At 40.0% G+C, this 17251-nt stretch overlaps 2 protein-coding genes and 1 long non-coding RNA gene across 4 annotated transcripts in view; 2 read left to right on the top strand and 1 right to left on the bottom strand.

Moving 5' to 3' along the window:
- Nucleotides 1–17251, top strand: part of ABHD12 (abhydrolase domain containing 12, lysophospholipase) — a 1393598-nt gene that overhangs the window by 761172 nt on the left and 615175 nt on the right. The window lies entirely within an intron of this gene.
- LOC137504176 (uncharacterized) overlaps nucleotides 1–17251 on the bottom strand; it is a 152051-nt gene that overhangs the window by 11770 nt on the left and 123030 nt on the right. The window lies entirely within an intron of this gene.
- VSX1 (visual system homeobox 1) lies at nucleotides 2596–8624 on the top strand. Its single transcript, XM_068232235.1, has 5 exons — nucleotides 2596–3049; nucleotides 3799–3877; nucleotides 4387–4510; nucleotides 5297–5477; nucleotides 6241–8624. Exons 1-5 carry the CDS (start codon nucleotides 2650–2652, stop codon nucleotides 6507–6509), a joined length of 1053 nt encoding a protein of 350 aa, XP_068088336.1. The 5' UTR covers nucleotides 2596–2649; the 3' UTR covers nucleotides 6510–8624.

Genomic DNA, 17251 nt, shown 5'->3' with positions numbered 1-17251 from the left:
CAATTTTCTCTATGCAGGCCTTCCAAACAAAGACATGCACCGCCTGCAATTTTTTACACAATGTCGCTGCAAGGCTGTTAACAAGCCCTCCCCGCCATTGCCACATAACACCAACTCTTCGCTCGCTCTATTGGCTACCCATAAAATGGAGAATTCTATTTAAGATTGGCTAATTGTCATTCAAACCCTTGCATACTTGGGGCCCTGGATACCTGAAGGATTTGTTACAACTGTATTAGCGCCCCCCCCCCAATCTTAAAACAAAAAAATCTAAAAATCTAATAACTTAGTCAGCCCCATAGTCCACCTCAAAACCTTTGGAGACAGAGCTTTCAGTCATGCTGCTCCTACACTTTGGAACTCCCTGCCACACTCAATCAGGACATCTCCATCCCTGGACGCATTTAAGTTCAAACTGAAATGCCAACTGGATAATCTGACAATTGTGAACACCTGACTGCTTCCTCTGTAACACAGTCCAGTCTGCAACCCTGTATTGATCTGAGAAATATGCGCTTTGAGTGCTATAAGAGTGCTATTGTATGTGAAGTAAAGTTAACGTAAAATTAATTAAGTTGTCACTGCTCTCTTATAAAATGATCAGTGGTGAAAAAGAGTGAATAATCACTACACTATTTTGTCTTCTTTATAAATAGAGCCCCTTGAGAAACCTGCATTACTATTGGATAGCTCATAGTTCTGAAGCCACTTGTTGCTTCACAAACAGACCATCAGGGGGCGCTGAATGGCTGATATTGTGGTGAAACCCCTCCCACAAAGAAATTCTGAGTACGTACTCTTGGCAGTTTCCTGTCTGTGAACCATGTTGCATTGTGGGAAATAGCTGTTTGCAGCTGTTTTCAACTGCCAAATCAGCAAGCAGCAGCTGCATTACTTGCCAGCAGTAACAATGTCACCATGTGATAAATGTCAGAATATAAATCAGGGATTTAAACTATTTTACAATGGGCAAACACTGACTAAATCATTTATACATAATTATTGTAAAAATGAAGCACTTTTTTATGACATTATTTTCACTGGAGTTCCTCTTTAAAAAAATATTTTAAACAGAATATGAAAATTATCTCCTAGTAGATGACACAGGTGAAAAAAATAATTGCATATGGGCCTAGGTGTGCAGAGCTGTTTTGCCTGGTGAACATTGTTCCAGGTGGAGCTACACATTAGCAAAAAGTGTTTGAATTTTCCTCTGTTATTTACTGGTTTACTCTCCGAGGTGTTTACGACAAATTATTTTAAATCTATGCACTGAATATTTTGCTCTGTTGTACTTGCAGAATACATTGAGTCAAGTGGGGTTGATGAGGAACCTGCATTATGCTGCAATAGTTTTATGCACACATTTTTGTGCCAACCTTGAGGCCTAATTTTGGTGACCTTAATGTCACATTATTTTTTTTCATGTTGTAGTGTAGTAACTGTTTATGCATGTAAACATACGTATATTACTAAAATTCCCACACGTTCATTAAAAAAATGCTAAATTGCCATGCAAGCAGCAGATATTTGTACCTAAACTAATGTAAAATTACGCTTGCACTGAAGTATAAAGCAAAGTTTACGCATGTAACCAACACATGAAAGAACGCATTGATAAGCGTATGATTCAATATTTGATTGTGCTTTTGTGCTTCATGTGCAAAACTCTTCCCAATGTTTGTGTTAATATTTACACATGATAGCTGCCATGAAATGTTGTTAGTGGGTCAATGTCAAGGTTTGTTATCATACATTGTGCAACCAAATATCTCTCTAAATTTAAAGGGTAAATTTGCTGTATGAGCATATAACATTTTTTATTATTATTCTTTTTATGTGCTTAGAGAGTGTAACTATTTTACAGAATATGTGATGAGAGATGTGAGTGTTAACAAACCTCTGCACTGTTGGTTGCTTTTGAACTGGCCACAATGTCAAGCATGACCACTTCTTCATAAGCTATATAATATAATAAACTTAAAGTCACGCAATAATGTTGGAAATAATTACAGAATACATAGTTATGTAAGGCGTGGATGATGTTATAGGTATATTACTTATATATTTACACTTAACCAAGTTGGATTTAAGTTGTTTCTTCTTTTTAGTTCACGCAAGGATTAACCCTAAACTTGCAGGATCACTGGTCACTTGATCATCAGCAGAGTTAGCCTTGTCCTTCCTCCCTCTTTTCTCCTGGTGTTGGTAATATCAGTACCCCCTGTTGTGGTCTGGTAGTTATGTGTCAGAATCAATCAGAGGGCAATGAAAGGGAGGGGGTTTTAACTCACTGTGTTAGGTCGCTATGTGCCATTCACTGATAGACAAAGGGTCTCCTCAACAGATGTAAAGTTAAGTGAAATCTGTCATCCTGTGTAGAAAAAAAAATGACCACAAGGAGGAGGGAGACAGAAAGAGGAGGCTAGAGCCAGGGAATTTATCGGATTGAGATGGATGGTCTGGGGGGTGAATTGGTGCCAATTAATCCTGTGGGATTGAGCAGGAGGTGGAACCCTCTCTCTACACGACAAGGGGCATGTCTGAGAGCTTATTGGGCCAGGGAGCCGCATAAAAACCCCCTGCTTGGCACTGACCTCTTCCATCATTCTGATCAGACGGGTAGCAGCAAAAGAGAAAGTAAACTTTATGCATATCCGCACAGTCATGACGGGTCGAGATGATATCTCAGAGGGGAAATCAAAAGTGAAGATCCTGGCACCAAGTGCAGGGAACGAGAAGTCAGGACGGTTTCATGGACCTACAATGAGATCCAAAGGCTTTGCTATAACTGACCTGCTTGGTCTAGAAGCAGAACTGCAGCCACCATCGGTATCACTGCCTAGCTGTGACGGACCTGGAAGTGGTCTTGGTGGGGTGTCTTTGGCTAATGGCTCACTGCCCCTTGGCTTGGGGTTTCTGTGTGGTTTTGCATCTCAACAACCCGCTGGGGCTACCTGTCTGCTCCCAACACACATCCCATTTCTCCAGCCCAGAGCAGATCACCAGTATCTTCATAGTTCAGAGAAGCACAAGGAAAACATTTCTGGTAAAATACCCAATGATTTTATATATACTCAAACTTTCTGTAACCAAATCATGTTGATTGTGGCTGTTTTTTTGTTTTTGTTTTGCTATTCAGTAACACTTGAGATTGTGCTATTAAAAATGAGATCAGTTCATTGAACTTCAGTTTCACTGCTACGAGAGAAAGTGCTTTGCTGTAATTATGCCTAACTACCACAAATCTCCTTGTAAAGCATACTTAAGTATGTAAGAATCATTGTGTCATCCCTCTTGCCAAGAGCTGTTTTGTTATTTAAAGTTAATTATCACCTAAGCTGTGTTTAGATGCCAGAGAGGGGTTGCAGCAGCAGCAGCAGCAGCTTGAGAAAGTGATTGCAATGAGAAATGAGCTTTTGTCGCCACTGGACGGGAGAGCTGTCCAGCGTGTGTGACCTTTCAGTGGTGCTGAAAGGATGAGAAAGGTTTGACAGGCACAACTTTCCCCTTTTATCTGTACATACTGTTGCTTGCTGATTTACTCTATGAGGTGCTTAGGACAAGTGAACATATAAATTCACTCTGCTACACGCAACCACTAAATAAATAACTTTGTTGAGTATGCTTAACAATACTCTACAACGAAAGCTGTTAAAACTAAGTTCAAACCAGCCATGCATTATATGATAGAGCCACGGAAGTTGGTGGTGCTCTATAAATCAAACATAATAGTAATAAAAATGATGGTAATAATTCTTTAAACAGAGTAATAATAAACAACTATTGTATTTTCAGATGATGACAGCCTTCTTGGAGACAAGAGTGATCTGAAGGCATCTGGTTCCCAAGCCAAACGCAAGAAACGACGACACAGGTAACATAAATACATTGTGATGAAATAAAATGGTTCATTCTACAAAGTACAAAAAGTATAGTTCCGGAGGAGGAACCTGGTCTAGAACTTGAAGTTTTTGATTTGACTGCACATATTACTTTACAGGAATGTGCTTGTTTGATGCCATGTATTTGCACCACTTTTACCTATAATATTTTTGTTAATACATTATAAAAAGTGGAACATATTCACTAATTGTAAGCACAATTTTAAAAAGGTAAATTATTGGATATCTCTTTATTGGGTGAAATTAATTGTCTTGCCATCAAGGGGAGAACAGTCAAATTTAGAAATTGAAATGCTCAGCTTTGCTTTATTTTGTTTTTAATGAACCGTAGACTGTGGTTCCGCCAAACAAAGGCTTATACAAACCTGTTCCCCTGATTGTGCACAATCTAGACCTTGCAATAAAGTTGTTGTGCTGCAGCATTGTTTCGTGTGGATAGCAGTGACATCTAATAGAGTTCTGTGCTTGTTTGTTCCTACAGAACTGTGTTTACTGCTCACCAGTTGGAGGAATTAGAGAAAGCCTTCAATGAAGCTCATTATCCTGACGTGTATGCCAGAGAAATGCTGGCTCTCAAGACAGAATTACCTGAGGACAGGATACAGGTAACAGTGAAAACACTAGTATATGTGATCTTGTATACCATTAATACACCTCTAATACTGAAAGCACATCAGCTTATCACCCCCATTTTTGTGTTTTTATATATAGACAACGGTTTTTATTGTTTACGGTCTTAAACCACATTACTATTTTTAGGCCCATATGCAATTCACTTTTTCTCCTGCGTTTTCTCCTAGGTAATGTTTTACAATTTGTTTTAAAATGCCTTTTAAGTAACCATTAAGCAAGACAATATTCAAAATAAATTTGATAGTACATTTTCATCAACTTTTGGGTACTTTTTCAATTGTTAAATGCTGAAAATTTAGTTTATAGAGAAGATGAAAATTATCTCCTAGGAGATAACACAGGTGATACAATGAATTGCATATGGACCTATATGTTTAAAACATATTAGAAAAGTTTTTATAATAGTGATCTATGATAGAAGATGTTACTTCACACTTGTATCCTCTTACCCTCTTTATGCAAATAATTATTGGAACTACTGTAACAGACAAAGTTTCTGGTATCCCTTTGCAATGCACACTTGACAAAAAAAATGATAGCTCATTTGTATAATTTTACTAAACTGTACTTTTTGGGGAAGCCCGCACTGAACATTATAGGGTTGCTTTTATTATGCCCACGTTTTCAACATGGTCCTTTCATTGTAGCGTTGTCAACCACGCACTAAATTGAAGGCCATATGATGAAATTCGAAAATATCTGGAGACCCTCATTGTGAACTGTTCTATTGATATTTTTCTTTTACACTTGAATTACAGGTTTGGTTCCAGAACAGGAGAGCTAAATGGAGGAAACGTGAGAAGTGTTGGGGTAGAAGCAGTGTTATGGCTGAGTACGGGCTCTATGGTGCTATGGTGAGACACTCAATCCCACTGCCTGAATCCATCATCAACTCGGCAAAAAATGGACTGGTTGGCTCCTGTGCTCCATGGCTACTGGGTGAGGATTTAGTGTTGAAAATTAGTTGAGCATGCAGGTAACATGCATGAGGTTGGCTTTCCATCCAGATTATTCAGCACGGCCGAGCACTGAGCATTGGTGCATTGGTGTGAGATCTGGATAATACTCCACAGCAAGAAATCATCTCTAATTTGAGCTAATTTCGGTACTCTCAGATCTGCTTGCACTGATTTTATTTACTTTGCACATCATTACTTAATAAATCTAATGTCAATGATCATGGAGTCATTTTAGGGATTCAATGTGAATGGTCTTTCAAAGAGAACTCCAATCCTATGAGACATGTGAATGGGATGTAGACATTCTAGGCTGTGGTTTGAAGCTGGGCTAAAATGAAAATGCACACATTTCTGTTGTTGTTTTTTGATGAAATAAAATACTTAAGTCAACGTTTTATGGCTCAGAAAATTATTTTTGTAGCTAAATGCAGCCAAATGGAGGTCTAGTCTGCTTATGCCCTGAACTATGGGTTGATATTCATTGCAAATAAACAATCCCATCTGTAAACCATAAAAAAGCCTGCCAAAAAAAACTCTGTACATTGTTTTTTAATAACACGCTGAATGGTTCCTAACAAATAAATGATTTTACTTTATACAATATTTCTGTTTACAAAAATAACATAAAATTAAAGTTGCAGATTTAAGCCTTTGGTAGATTCATTATTACAGATATATAGTTGCAAGTCTGTATTCACTAATTGTTAATAACTGTTGTGTTTTTGCCTTTCTTGTGTTCCTAGGAATGCACAAGAAGTCCGTAGACCTTAATCGAAAACCAGAAATGGAAGAAATGACAACAGATAACTGCAGGGTGGATCATTCCATTGAAACAGTTTTATCCAAACCTTCAGAATGCCAGAGGAGCACACATGACCGAAACAATACAATGGACACTTCAGAAGACAGAGCCATTGACCTTTCAAGCACAGCAAAGCAAGATGCACCATGCAATATAAGACATACATCCACTAGAGACAATCAGAGTGATCTCATTGACACTGAACACTAAACAAGCTGTTTCTTATTTCAGGAAAAAGAAGCAGGTAGTGAGGTTTTGGAATAAGGAGGAAATGTCATCATGCACTGATGTCAAACCATGGTCATGGACTTTATCATATAACTATTTCAAAATATTTTCTGAAGATTTTTGTAAAAGTCAGTTTTATAGCAAGACATTTTTATTAGGATATTCTTCCCATCAGTATATAAGCTAATATTTTAATTGTGTAAATTATTTTTTTGTTTTTTTTCCCTAACATACAAAGTAAAATAACCAGTTCAATGCAATTTCAGAAATAGTTGTGAAAAAAAATAAATCGAACAAATCAATATGATTTTAGCACACATAACTGTATATTTAGGCTATAAATTATATGATCTTCAATATTAATATCTTACATTTTGCACAAGAGCTTGCTAATATGCATGTATGTTAGATGGTTCATTGTATGTAGTCATCAAACACCATATTCATAATACTGATATGATTACATTCATTTTAAATTTGACAATCTTTATTCCAAAAGCGGTCATAATCACATGTCTAGAGGCAATAATATATTTAAGAGCTGATTTACTAAATAGAATTCACCAAAACTCAACAACTTCCCAAAGTATGATAGAGCATTTAAAATGAGCACAGTTCAGAATAAAAAGTACTCCTTTAGGACATTTCTTTAAGGAAAAAAAGCAATACGCAGGAAAAATATAGCACGGGTACTGTCAAAGTTATAAGGCAATATTTTCTGTAATACTGGGACCATAACTAACTCGCAAAAAGAATATGGCCCTTATTCAATTCACTCGTTCTCCTAAGTTTTCTCCTAGGAAAAAAATTTAATCTTCTGTTCAAAATAATTTTTCAGCACTTTGCAATAGAAAAAGTACCATAAAGTAGGTGACAAAGTACTATCAAAAATTATTTTGAGTATTTTCTTCCATGGTGGAGGCTTTAAAGGCATTTTATTGATAAGGCGTAATTAAATATTACCCTAGGAGAAAAAGGGAATTGAATAGGGGTCCATATGTTAAAAGTGGTGTGGGGCAGAGCAAAACTTACCTGATGTAAACCTAGTTTACTGGGAAAGACTCCCCTTGCCTTTCCTCCCTACATACTCCTTATTAGTCATTATTATCTTTTACGTTTTTTTTCCAAACAAATGTGAAGTAACTCAGGAAGCCACTAGTCATCATTATCCCAAACAAGCGGTTTGCTTTGCTAACCCCCAGTACATTTTATTAGTAATAGTTCCCATTTTGTTATGCCATTCTGTTAATCTTTAATTTTCCATTATCCAAGTACGGAATCACAGTGAAATTAATGATTAAATGAAAGTTACTGAAAGCATTCACAATTTTACATTTTTTATTTCATCTGTATGACATTTTATAATTGAAGTATAGAAATTTCCAATTTCACAGCTTAATTTTATTCTGAATAACACTGGGGCAAAGCACCAGATCTTAAGCACTTGTTTACAAAATATTAACCTCCTCGCTGTCAACTTGGATTTTTGCAATATATTGATTTCGAGGGAGTCTAAATTTAACAAGAAATTAAATGTTGCAACAAGCCATTCAGATATCATGCATTTTGTTGATGTACTAAAGGAATATTTTGTTTTTTGATGAAGTTAATCTGCATTTATATCAAATACCCAATTCCATGCAAAGCAGTTAAAAAACACAAACACTGTAACATTTAACTTTTTGGTGAACCATTCCTTACTTTTTATCAACCTTAGAACATGAACCAATTCAAATAAAATGGGAGTCTTATTCACTTTTATTTTGTAAATAAAAATACATTTTGATTAAAACTAACAAGGGTCATGCTTATCACACTATTCTATATAATCTATGCATAGAAAATACAATGTACACTAAATTCTCTGACTAGAGGCTGTATTTCTGCAGAGACAATGACTATATTTTGGGAGGAAATAAGTCAGTGTTTTGTAAATATTCTAATTGTCTTTAAATTGTTATCAACTCAGGCTTGTCGTTTAGCCTTTTTATATTTATGTATTGAAGCACTTTGGTAGTCAGTTTTTTTTTCTAATTTGTTGGCAATATTTTATCATATATTTATTATGAAAAAGAATAAAACATTCTGTATCTTTAACTCGCAGAAATCAATTTTGTGTAGGGGAGTTTTCTTTTTCTTTTTTTTTTAAGATACTGGAGCAAAATATATTCTATGTCATTTTGGAACAATCATAGGGCTTTTCAGGGATTGAGTGTGCAATCAATAGTTTTTAAGCAAAAATGTTTTATTTTAACACATCATTTGTTGTTCACGTAATGTTACACAAGTCAGATAACACAAAAAATATTTTCAGCAGAGATTTCAGGCCAGTAAAATGACACAAAAAATGGCTGTATTTTCAAGACAGTTGCAAACTAAACTAAAGTATATTTGCCCACAAAAACCAACCATTTTCTGACTAAATCAAAGCTTCAACAAACTCTATCAGCGCCAGCGGGGACTATACAAATTATCGCAGCTGAAGATTGTAAATGTCCAAAGTCCCAAGAATTATAGTACAAATCATTGCAGAGCTTCAAATTCAGTGTAATACAATAAAGACTTCACCACAGTGGTATACAGGCCTCCTATATTGTTGTAGTCACCATCACCCAAAGGAATAAAAGTCACTTTTATTCCTTTGGGTGATGGTAACTACAAGAATATAGAAGGCCTGTATACCACTGTGGTGAAGTCTTACAGACTGTTTCTTGTATTACACTGAATTTAAAGATCTGATCTGATCTGATCTGTACTATAAATCAAAGCTTCGATTTCCCTATAACCATTGCAGGAAAAGCAATAAAGAAACTGAAGAATATACTTGGCAAACTTAGTTATAAGTACTTATTGCACTTATAACTAAACTAGTAGACCTAAGCCTGTTTAAAAACGAGCTCTAGGTCTCTTTCTCTGATCGCTGCCACCGCCGTTTGTCAGTGTGCATGCGCACGCGCCCGCCACTTGCGCACACAAGTCCACTTCCCTGGCTTCATCCTCCTGTCCTAAAAGCTGTCCGTGCGGCACATGCGCAGTAGCGCAAACCCACGGACACAGGGACAGGAGTGTACGCAGGGACAGTTAGATTTTATTGTATATGATGCTCTCATGTTAAAATGTAGCCCTGATCAATAATGCTATATACTTGCATGCTTTAGTTTAGACACTTTTTAAGATACAGGCATGTCAAACCAAGGGTCATTTCTAGCCTCCTTGTCACCCCAGGCAAGAAGTCCTGTCTCACCCCCCCGCCCCCTCCCCCCTTGAAAAAAACCCTCAAACAAACACGCACACACGCACTAGAGAGTATAAACCATGATGTGCCATATAAGGTAGATGTATAATAAATGGAGTCCCCGAGATACAAACCACTCGCTGATCCTGTTGCATTTCATTGTCCCCTCCCCCCCCCCTTCCTGCACTCCGCAGCCCAGTGTGTAAATGCAGAGTATAGCACAGCAGAAGCTGTGCTCTAACACCTCTGCTGGAGTCTAGTGCTGTGCTGCCGCCTGTCCATTCACCACTTGACCTAGTGCCCAGCATCTACTACTGCATGTAGTGTAAATACATGCAACATGAGGAGAGTGAGGTGCTAGCACTAGAGGGAGCAAGAGACAGACAGGATGGTCACACAGGCACAGCGCTGGACTCTAGCTTCTTCTGTACTATGCTCTGTATTTACACACTGGGTTTGGGGGAGAGAAGGTGGGACAGATAGTGGCACAAAGGGACAGATAGTGGCATAGGGGGACAGAGGGAGGCACAAAGGGGGACAGAAGGAGGCACAATGGGGGACAGAAGGAGGCACAATGGGGGACAGAAGGTAACACAGTGGAACAGAGAGAGGCACAGTGAGACAGAGAGAGGCACAGTGGGACAGAGCGATGCACAGGGAGACTGAAGGAGGCACAATGGGGGACAGAAGGAGGCACAGTGGGATGCAGCTGGGGCTGCCTGAAACTTACAGTATCCACACTTTCTCATGTCTGCTCCTCCTGGGACCAGCGATGCTGCTGCTCTTCAGGACACCAAACTTCCTGCTGCAGCACACATGCAGTGAAAGCAGGTGATCGAACACATGTGGGAGGTGAAGCTTCATTCAGGGGTGGGCTTAACTCAGTAGCATGGTGCTCCTCCAGGACCAATGGCACTCTAGGCAAATGGCCTGGAATGCCTTTGATTAAAAAAGGTCTTGGTCTAGCCCAATATGCACTGTACTGTACTTCTACTAATACATAAACCAAGGCTACAATGTGTTCTGGTTTTTACTCAAGTAACCTGTCTCAAACTTTTGCTACTGCCTTTACATAGGTTAAAACGGCCCTGTGTACTCATAGTTATGTCTCTATGCAAGTGCTGTTGACATCTATATAGAAAAAGGGGGTTGCTGCTGAGTAATTTCTGCAGTGTAAACAGAAGCAAAAGATAATGGTCCCGATCCAATTCACTTTTCTCCTTGGACATATTTTTTCATGTACTGTTTAAAATACATTTTCAGCACTCTGCAATTGAAAAAGTACCAAAAAGTAGGTATTAGTACTGAGTTATCTCTAAGGAGATAGTGTTCATATTGGCTTTAAAATATTTTTTCAGTACCAAAGTACCTAAAAGTTGGTAAAAAAGTACTATCAAAATTCTTTGGTCTATTTTCTTGCCCGCTGAAAGTTTTACCTCTAGCCGACCGCTTCACGCCGATGGGCGTGGCCACGGCGGCAGCCCCAGGACCGCTTAACGCCGATCGACGTAAGGTCCTGCGGGCCTGTTTTGCAGGAGATTGCACATCCATGCTTGAATGACTCGATTGCCGCTAGGAGACTGTTAGACAGTGAAACTGCCATCTAATTAGTCTGTACAGCGATGCGATCCACGGCAACGCTGCACTGGGGACAGCCATGTGACACGGCTGCCCCCCTGGGCGAGACAGAAGCTATCCGCTGTCATAGGCTGAAGCCTATGACAGCCGATCGCAGTGATTGGCTGGCTGTGGGAGGGAAGAAGCGGGGAACACATAAATAAGAAAAAAATACACATTTTTGTTTAAAAAAAACCCAAATAAATATAATTTATAATAACATCTTGGGGGCGATCAGACCCCACCAACAGAAAGCTCTATTAGTGGGGAGAAAAGGAAGGGGGGGAACCACTTGTGTGCTGAGTTGTGCAGCCCTGCAGCGAGGCCTTAAAGCTGCAATGGCCCATTTAGTGAAAAATGGCCTGGTCTTTAGGGGGGTTTAACACTGCGGTCCTCAAGTGGTTAAATGGCATTTTATGAAAAGGTGTGAACATATCACCTAGGAGAAAACCAGGAGGACCCCTCTACCACTCCCGTCGCGGCATGTGCATGATTTTAAAGCTGATATCACAAGGACTACATTCACAGGGGAAGATGCAAGGGAATGTGAAAGTGACACTGTATGTTATCTGCACTTTGCGCCATATACAGTAAAAAATGCAGTCAATGAAAAGTATGGTTCACTGTATGCCGCATGCCGTTATACCAGAACACACCCGCCACACTGTGAAGGATGCATAGGTGGTGCATTGCAGTGCAGCATACCGCGTTACAAAGTGGCCATTATGCCGCACCATATCGCACCACAGTGAATGTCACCTAAGCCTAAAAATGATGCAGAGGGATGCTAATACTTCTCCACTTCCTAAGGAGGTGGGTTTTCCTGTGAACCGCGAAACGCATCGCATAAGGTTTTTTTTTAAGTGAAAATAAAACTTGTTTTTTTACAACTAGACCCATTGGACCTCGATTCATAAACAGCAGTGTGATAAAAAAATCTTGTCGGGAAAATACCACACTCTGTATTTTCCCGGTCTGTGTGCTAATTCATAAAGATTTTCCCAGCTGCCCTTGGAGGTCTGTAAATTACCGCAGCCCATTGAGCGGTAGAGTAGAGCAGTGTCTCGATTCTCTCTTTGCCCTGCAGAAATGACTCGCACAGACGGCTCTCTGCACAAATGACTCAGACAGATGACTCACACAGTCTTTCCCTTCCTGCTCAAATGACTCACGCAGATGGCTCTCTGGCTCTCTCCACAGATGACTCAGACAGATGACTCACACAGTCTTTCCCTGCCTGCTCAAATGACTCACACAGACGGCTCTCTCCACAGATGACTCAAACAGACTTCGGCTCTCTGCACTTTGCATTCATCAGAGCTGTCGGTAACTTGTTAACGCCTCACTAGAGGTGTCGGTAACTACCGCCAGGCTTACCGCTTGTTGAAGGCTTTATGAATTGGCATTTGCTGACAATTTACTGACATGTGTTGGCGGTAACTACAACCAAGTCGGTAATTTATCTCCCTGGTCGGTAATGTCAGCTTCTCATGCGGTAACAGCCTTTATGAATTGACACTTTGCTAAGTGGTCTGGAAAGTCTGCTGTTTTCAGCATTACCGCATGAGGTAATGCTTTATGAATCGAGGCCATTGGCTCTTATTCAATTCACTTTTTCTCCCAAGAGATAATTTTTCATCTAATGTTTAAAATATTTTTTCAGCAACGCTGCAACTGAAAATGTAACAAAAAGTAAGTGAAAAAGTACAGTCAGAAGTATTTTCCTGCTTGCTGGCGACATAAAAGGCATTTTATTGATAGGGTGTGAAAATATCATGTAGGAGAAATGGTAGAAGAAAAGGCGAAAGGGGCCAATGGGCGCGATCCAATTCACTTTTTCTCCTAAGTTTCTCATAGGAGATCATTTTTCATCTTCTGTTAAAATAACTCTGCAATTGAAAAAGTATCAAAAAGTATTGAAAAAGTACTGTCAAAATTATTCTGAGTATTTTGTTGCACTAAAGTGAAATAAAAAAAAAAAAAGTATGATATAATGAATTGTATGCGTAGTATGAATAATTAGTAAAACATTAGTAGCAAAGAAAAGAGTCTCATGTTTTTATTCTCAGGTGCATAGCTTTTTTCCCCATAGCTCTCACCTATATAAAGCCTTCTCCTTAACAGGCTCACTTTAACTATGACTAAGGGCAAATTGTAGGCCCGATACGCGTCAGTTGATCCTGTGGTTTTATTGTGGATTTTCATCAGCCAAGTCTGGTTTGCAGATCCTCTTTTGTTTGCTTTTTTTTCATAGCATTGCACATCATTCTATCATACGTGCAAATTACAAACCACGCTGTGTTATAAACTATGAAACAGAGCAGGGTTAATGACCCTTTGAACTTCCCTGCAGTAGAATCTTATCTGAAATTGTCTTTCACTGTTACTTTGATGTATAAGTGCTTCAGAAAATAGCACTGCTCTCTGACTAAATTAGCTAGAGAGCTCAGAGAAGCTCTTTTGCATAGATAACAAGTGAAGTTGCTTAACTCTTTCTGTACTGGAAACAATATGAAGCTGGTTACTGTGCTACTAATGTTCTATTAACTTCCCTGGCGGTCTATTAAGATCGCCAGGGCGGCTGCGGGAGGGTTTTTTTTTTATTAAAAAAAACTGTTTCATGCAGCCAACTGAAAGTTGGCTGCATGAAAGCCCACTAGAGGGCGCTCCGGAAGCGTCATTCTGATCGCCTCTGGCGACCAGAATAAACAAGGAAGGCCGCAATGAGCAGCCTTCCTTGTTTTGCTTACATCGTCGCCATAGCGACGAGCGGAGTGACGTCATGGACGTCAGCCGACGTCCTGACGTCAGCCGCCTCCGATCCAGCCCTTAGCGCTGACCGGAACTTTTGTTCCGGCTGCGCAGGGCTCGGTGCGGCTGGGGGGACCCTCTTTTGCCGCTGCTCGCGGCGGATCGCCGCAGAGCGGCGGCGATCAGGCAGCACACGCGGCTGGCAAAGTGCCGGCTGCGTGTGCTGCTTTTTATTTGATGAAAATCGGCCCAGCAGGGCCTGAGCGGCGACCTCCGGCGGTGATGGACGGATATATTCGTCCATACCGCTGAGGAGGTTAATTAGCTGTACTACACATACAATTCATTATTTCATAAATTTATTTTCACTTCAGATTCCCTTTAAAGGAATTTTATTGATAAGATGTGTAAATATCAACTACGGGAAAACTTGGAGAAAAAGTGATTTGGAACAGGCATATTTTGTCTGAAATACCTGGGGGTGAGTCCTCCGCTACCTCTCTTTTAATCTGTTTTAACTGTATCTTAATCTCTGTTTTTATCGTTATTTGCCTAAGACCAGGACTTGAGCAGTACAAGGATAATACAACTCTTGCATGAAATAATGAGTTCAGAGATCACTGCAAGAGTACAGGTATGGTTACATTGGCAACAACAGCACCAGGTTATAGCTTGCACAAGCCCTAGGCCTCAAAAAGAATTAGACAACCTGCAACACCCAAATATGTCTTTATTTCACCTTTAGCCGACCGTGTCACGCCGATAGGCGTGGCCGTGGCGGTAGCCACAGGACCGCCTAACGCCAATTGGCGTAAAGTCCTGGCGCTCTGTTTTGAATGAGATCGCACGCAGACTGCGCGTGCATCTCATTCTCGGAGGGCGGAGCTCCGCCCCCTCTTCAGTCTCCGAGCGGCTATTGCCATTCGGGAGACTGTTAGACGGCGTAATCGCTGTCTAACTACCCGTACAGTGCTGCGATCAGCAGCAGCGCTGTACTGGGGACAGCCGTGTCCCCTCCTGGCTGTCCCCTCCTGAGCCACGGAGGCGATCGGCTGTCATAGGCTGAAGCCTATGACAGCTGATCACAGGGATTGGCCGGCGGGGGGAGGGAGGGAGGGGGCTATACAAGAGGGGGAAAAAACACCGTTTTTATTTAAAAAAAACAAAAAAAACCCAAACACAAATAAACAAACAAACACTGGGGGGCGATCAGACCCCACCAACAGAGAGCTCTGTTGGTGGGGAGAAAAGGGGGGAGGAATCACTTGTGTGCTGAGTTTTGCGGTCCTGCAGCTTGGCCTTAAAGCTGCAGTGGCCATTTTAATGAAAATGTGCCTGGTCTTTAGGGGGGTTTAACACAGCAGTCCTCAAGAGGTTAAGTTGCACATGCACATCAAGATTTGGCACCCTCAAATCATGGTAAAAATTAACAGACAACACCAACCATAGCACCATTATGCAAAAAAAAAAAAAAAAAAATTCTTTCCGCTACAGGTTTGCTTTCAAAGTGAACCCGAGGTGAAAATAAACTGTGGAGACAAAAAAATGTATTTATCCTCCCATTCTAAAAATGACCTTTTTTTTAGATATCCGATGGTTTTATTCTATGTTTAAACATTAACAAAGTAGATTGAATATTTTGTTGCCTCTGCTCAGTGGCAGCCTATTAAGTATCCCTAAATGAAAATACATGAACTATTAACCTTTTCCTATCTCCCCCCGCACAGAACTTGTATTCTGCCAGGAAAGCTTTTATGGTTGTAATTTGCTTATCAGTGATGTTTACTATATTTCCAACGAGGTACTGACAAGACAGAAGCTGTCACTTCCATGCCTAAAAATTAACTATTTCAGGCAGAAAAATAAAACAAGTAAAACAGCCTGGTTGTTAATATGTTTTGCACTGTACATACACATTTATCTCATCATGTCACATATCACCTTGTGTACACTTTAAGCCTAACTTGAGTTAAATAGATACAGAGGCAGCACCAGATGAAACACTTTTTGTACAGTGCACAAAAGTAAGAAATCCCAAGTCTTTATTTCTGTGCCTTCCTTGCTTGTCTGTCAGGTTTCATATTTTTTCTACAAAGCTCCATGGATATCCCAAAGACAGGAAGTGGCAAAATATGTCTTTCATAGTGACAGAGACAGCAGTGAACCCCCAGGGGTATTACCCCTTTCCATATTATCCAAAATAAAAATAAAAATTCTGTAAGGCCAGAAACCCACTGGGAGCGCTTTGTAAGCGTGAGTGATTTGAAAAAGCTCTTGGTAATGCAATGCTATGGGGGATTTTTATAAAATCACATCACTCAAGTGGGATCACACCCATAGCATTACATTAGCTAGAGCTTTTCAAATCACAAAGCGCTCAGAAAAGTCCTCCTAGTGGGTTTCTAGCCTAATAGCCTATTTTGTGCCATAGATTATTGAATATCAGGTAGCAGTCAGAAGCCAGAAATGTGCAGAAGACTTTGCCCCAAATGTTGCAATACCGAGAGGGTTGCTGGGAGGTTAGCAGTCTCACATGGCTGCTCACAGCACAAAACAACTTTTGATGCACTAGCCAAAGCTTGTGGTTTTTGTGCACATTTTGTGGAATGTATCATCATTTGCAATGCACAATGGTCTGTACATTGCACATAATCCCTTTCTGCATTATCTATTTTTTTTTATCTAGTTAATGGAGTTTACAGTGTGTGGTAATGTTTAGTAACTACATGGCTGTACTGAACAGCAGTCTGTTTTATGTCCAAACTCCTCCCCTTATCCCATCATCACCCAAATGGGGTAATCAGGGGGGAGCTGGGAGGGGTCACCAGCCAATTTTTAAGAGTGAAAAAAGAATTGTTCCTACCCCCCTCCTCTGTGCTGCTGTCAATACGTTCAGTTCTTTGTAACCAGCACTTCAGCTCAAAAGAGTCTTATTTCAATGCCTGTCTAGTTCTTCCTTGCCCAGTGTGTAATAAAGCATATACCCTTCCCACACCCTCCCTGGTGTCTTTATAAAAAGGTTAAATAAGAGCATTGGTTTCTTATTGCAGACAAATCTGGATTTTATACACATGGGGAAGGTGTAGGTAGGGTCAAATGCTTGATTACACACTGAGTTGTG

The sequence above is a fragment of the Hyperolius riggenbachi genome, chromosome 4 (genome assembly GCF_040937935.1).
Source record: "Hyperolius riggenbachi isolate aHypRig1 chromosome 4, aHypRig1.pri, whole genome shotgun sequence".
Classification (NCBI taxonomy): Eukaryota; Metazoa; Chordata; class Amphibia; order Anura; family Hyperoliidae; genus Hyperolius; species Hyperolius riggenbachi.
Note: the sequence above shows the minus strand (reverse complement) of the source record. Positions and strands in the feature narration are given on the sequence as shown.

Excerpts from the sequence above, each read along its gene's own strand:
- VSX1 (XM_068232235.1), top strand. The coding sequence starts at position 2,650 with ATGCATATCCGCACAGTCATGACGGGTCGAGATGATATCTCAGAGGGG. Across the intron at positions 4,511-5,296 it reads TACCTGAGGACAGGATACAG|GTTTGGTTCCAGAACAGGAG; the intron begins GTAACAGTGAAA and ends CTTGAATTACAG. Across the intron at positions 5,478-6,240 it reads CTGTGCTCCATGGCTACTGG|GAATGCACAAGAAGTCCGTA; the intron begins GTGAGGATTTAG and ends TTGTGTTCCTAG.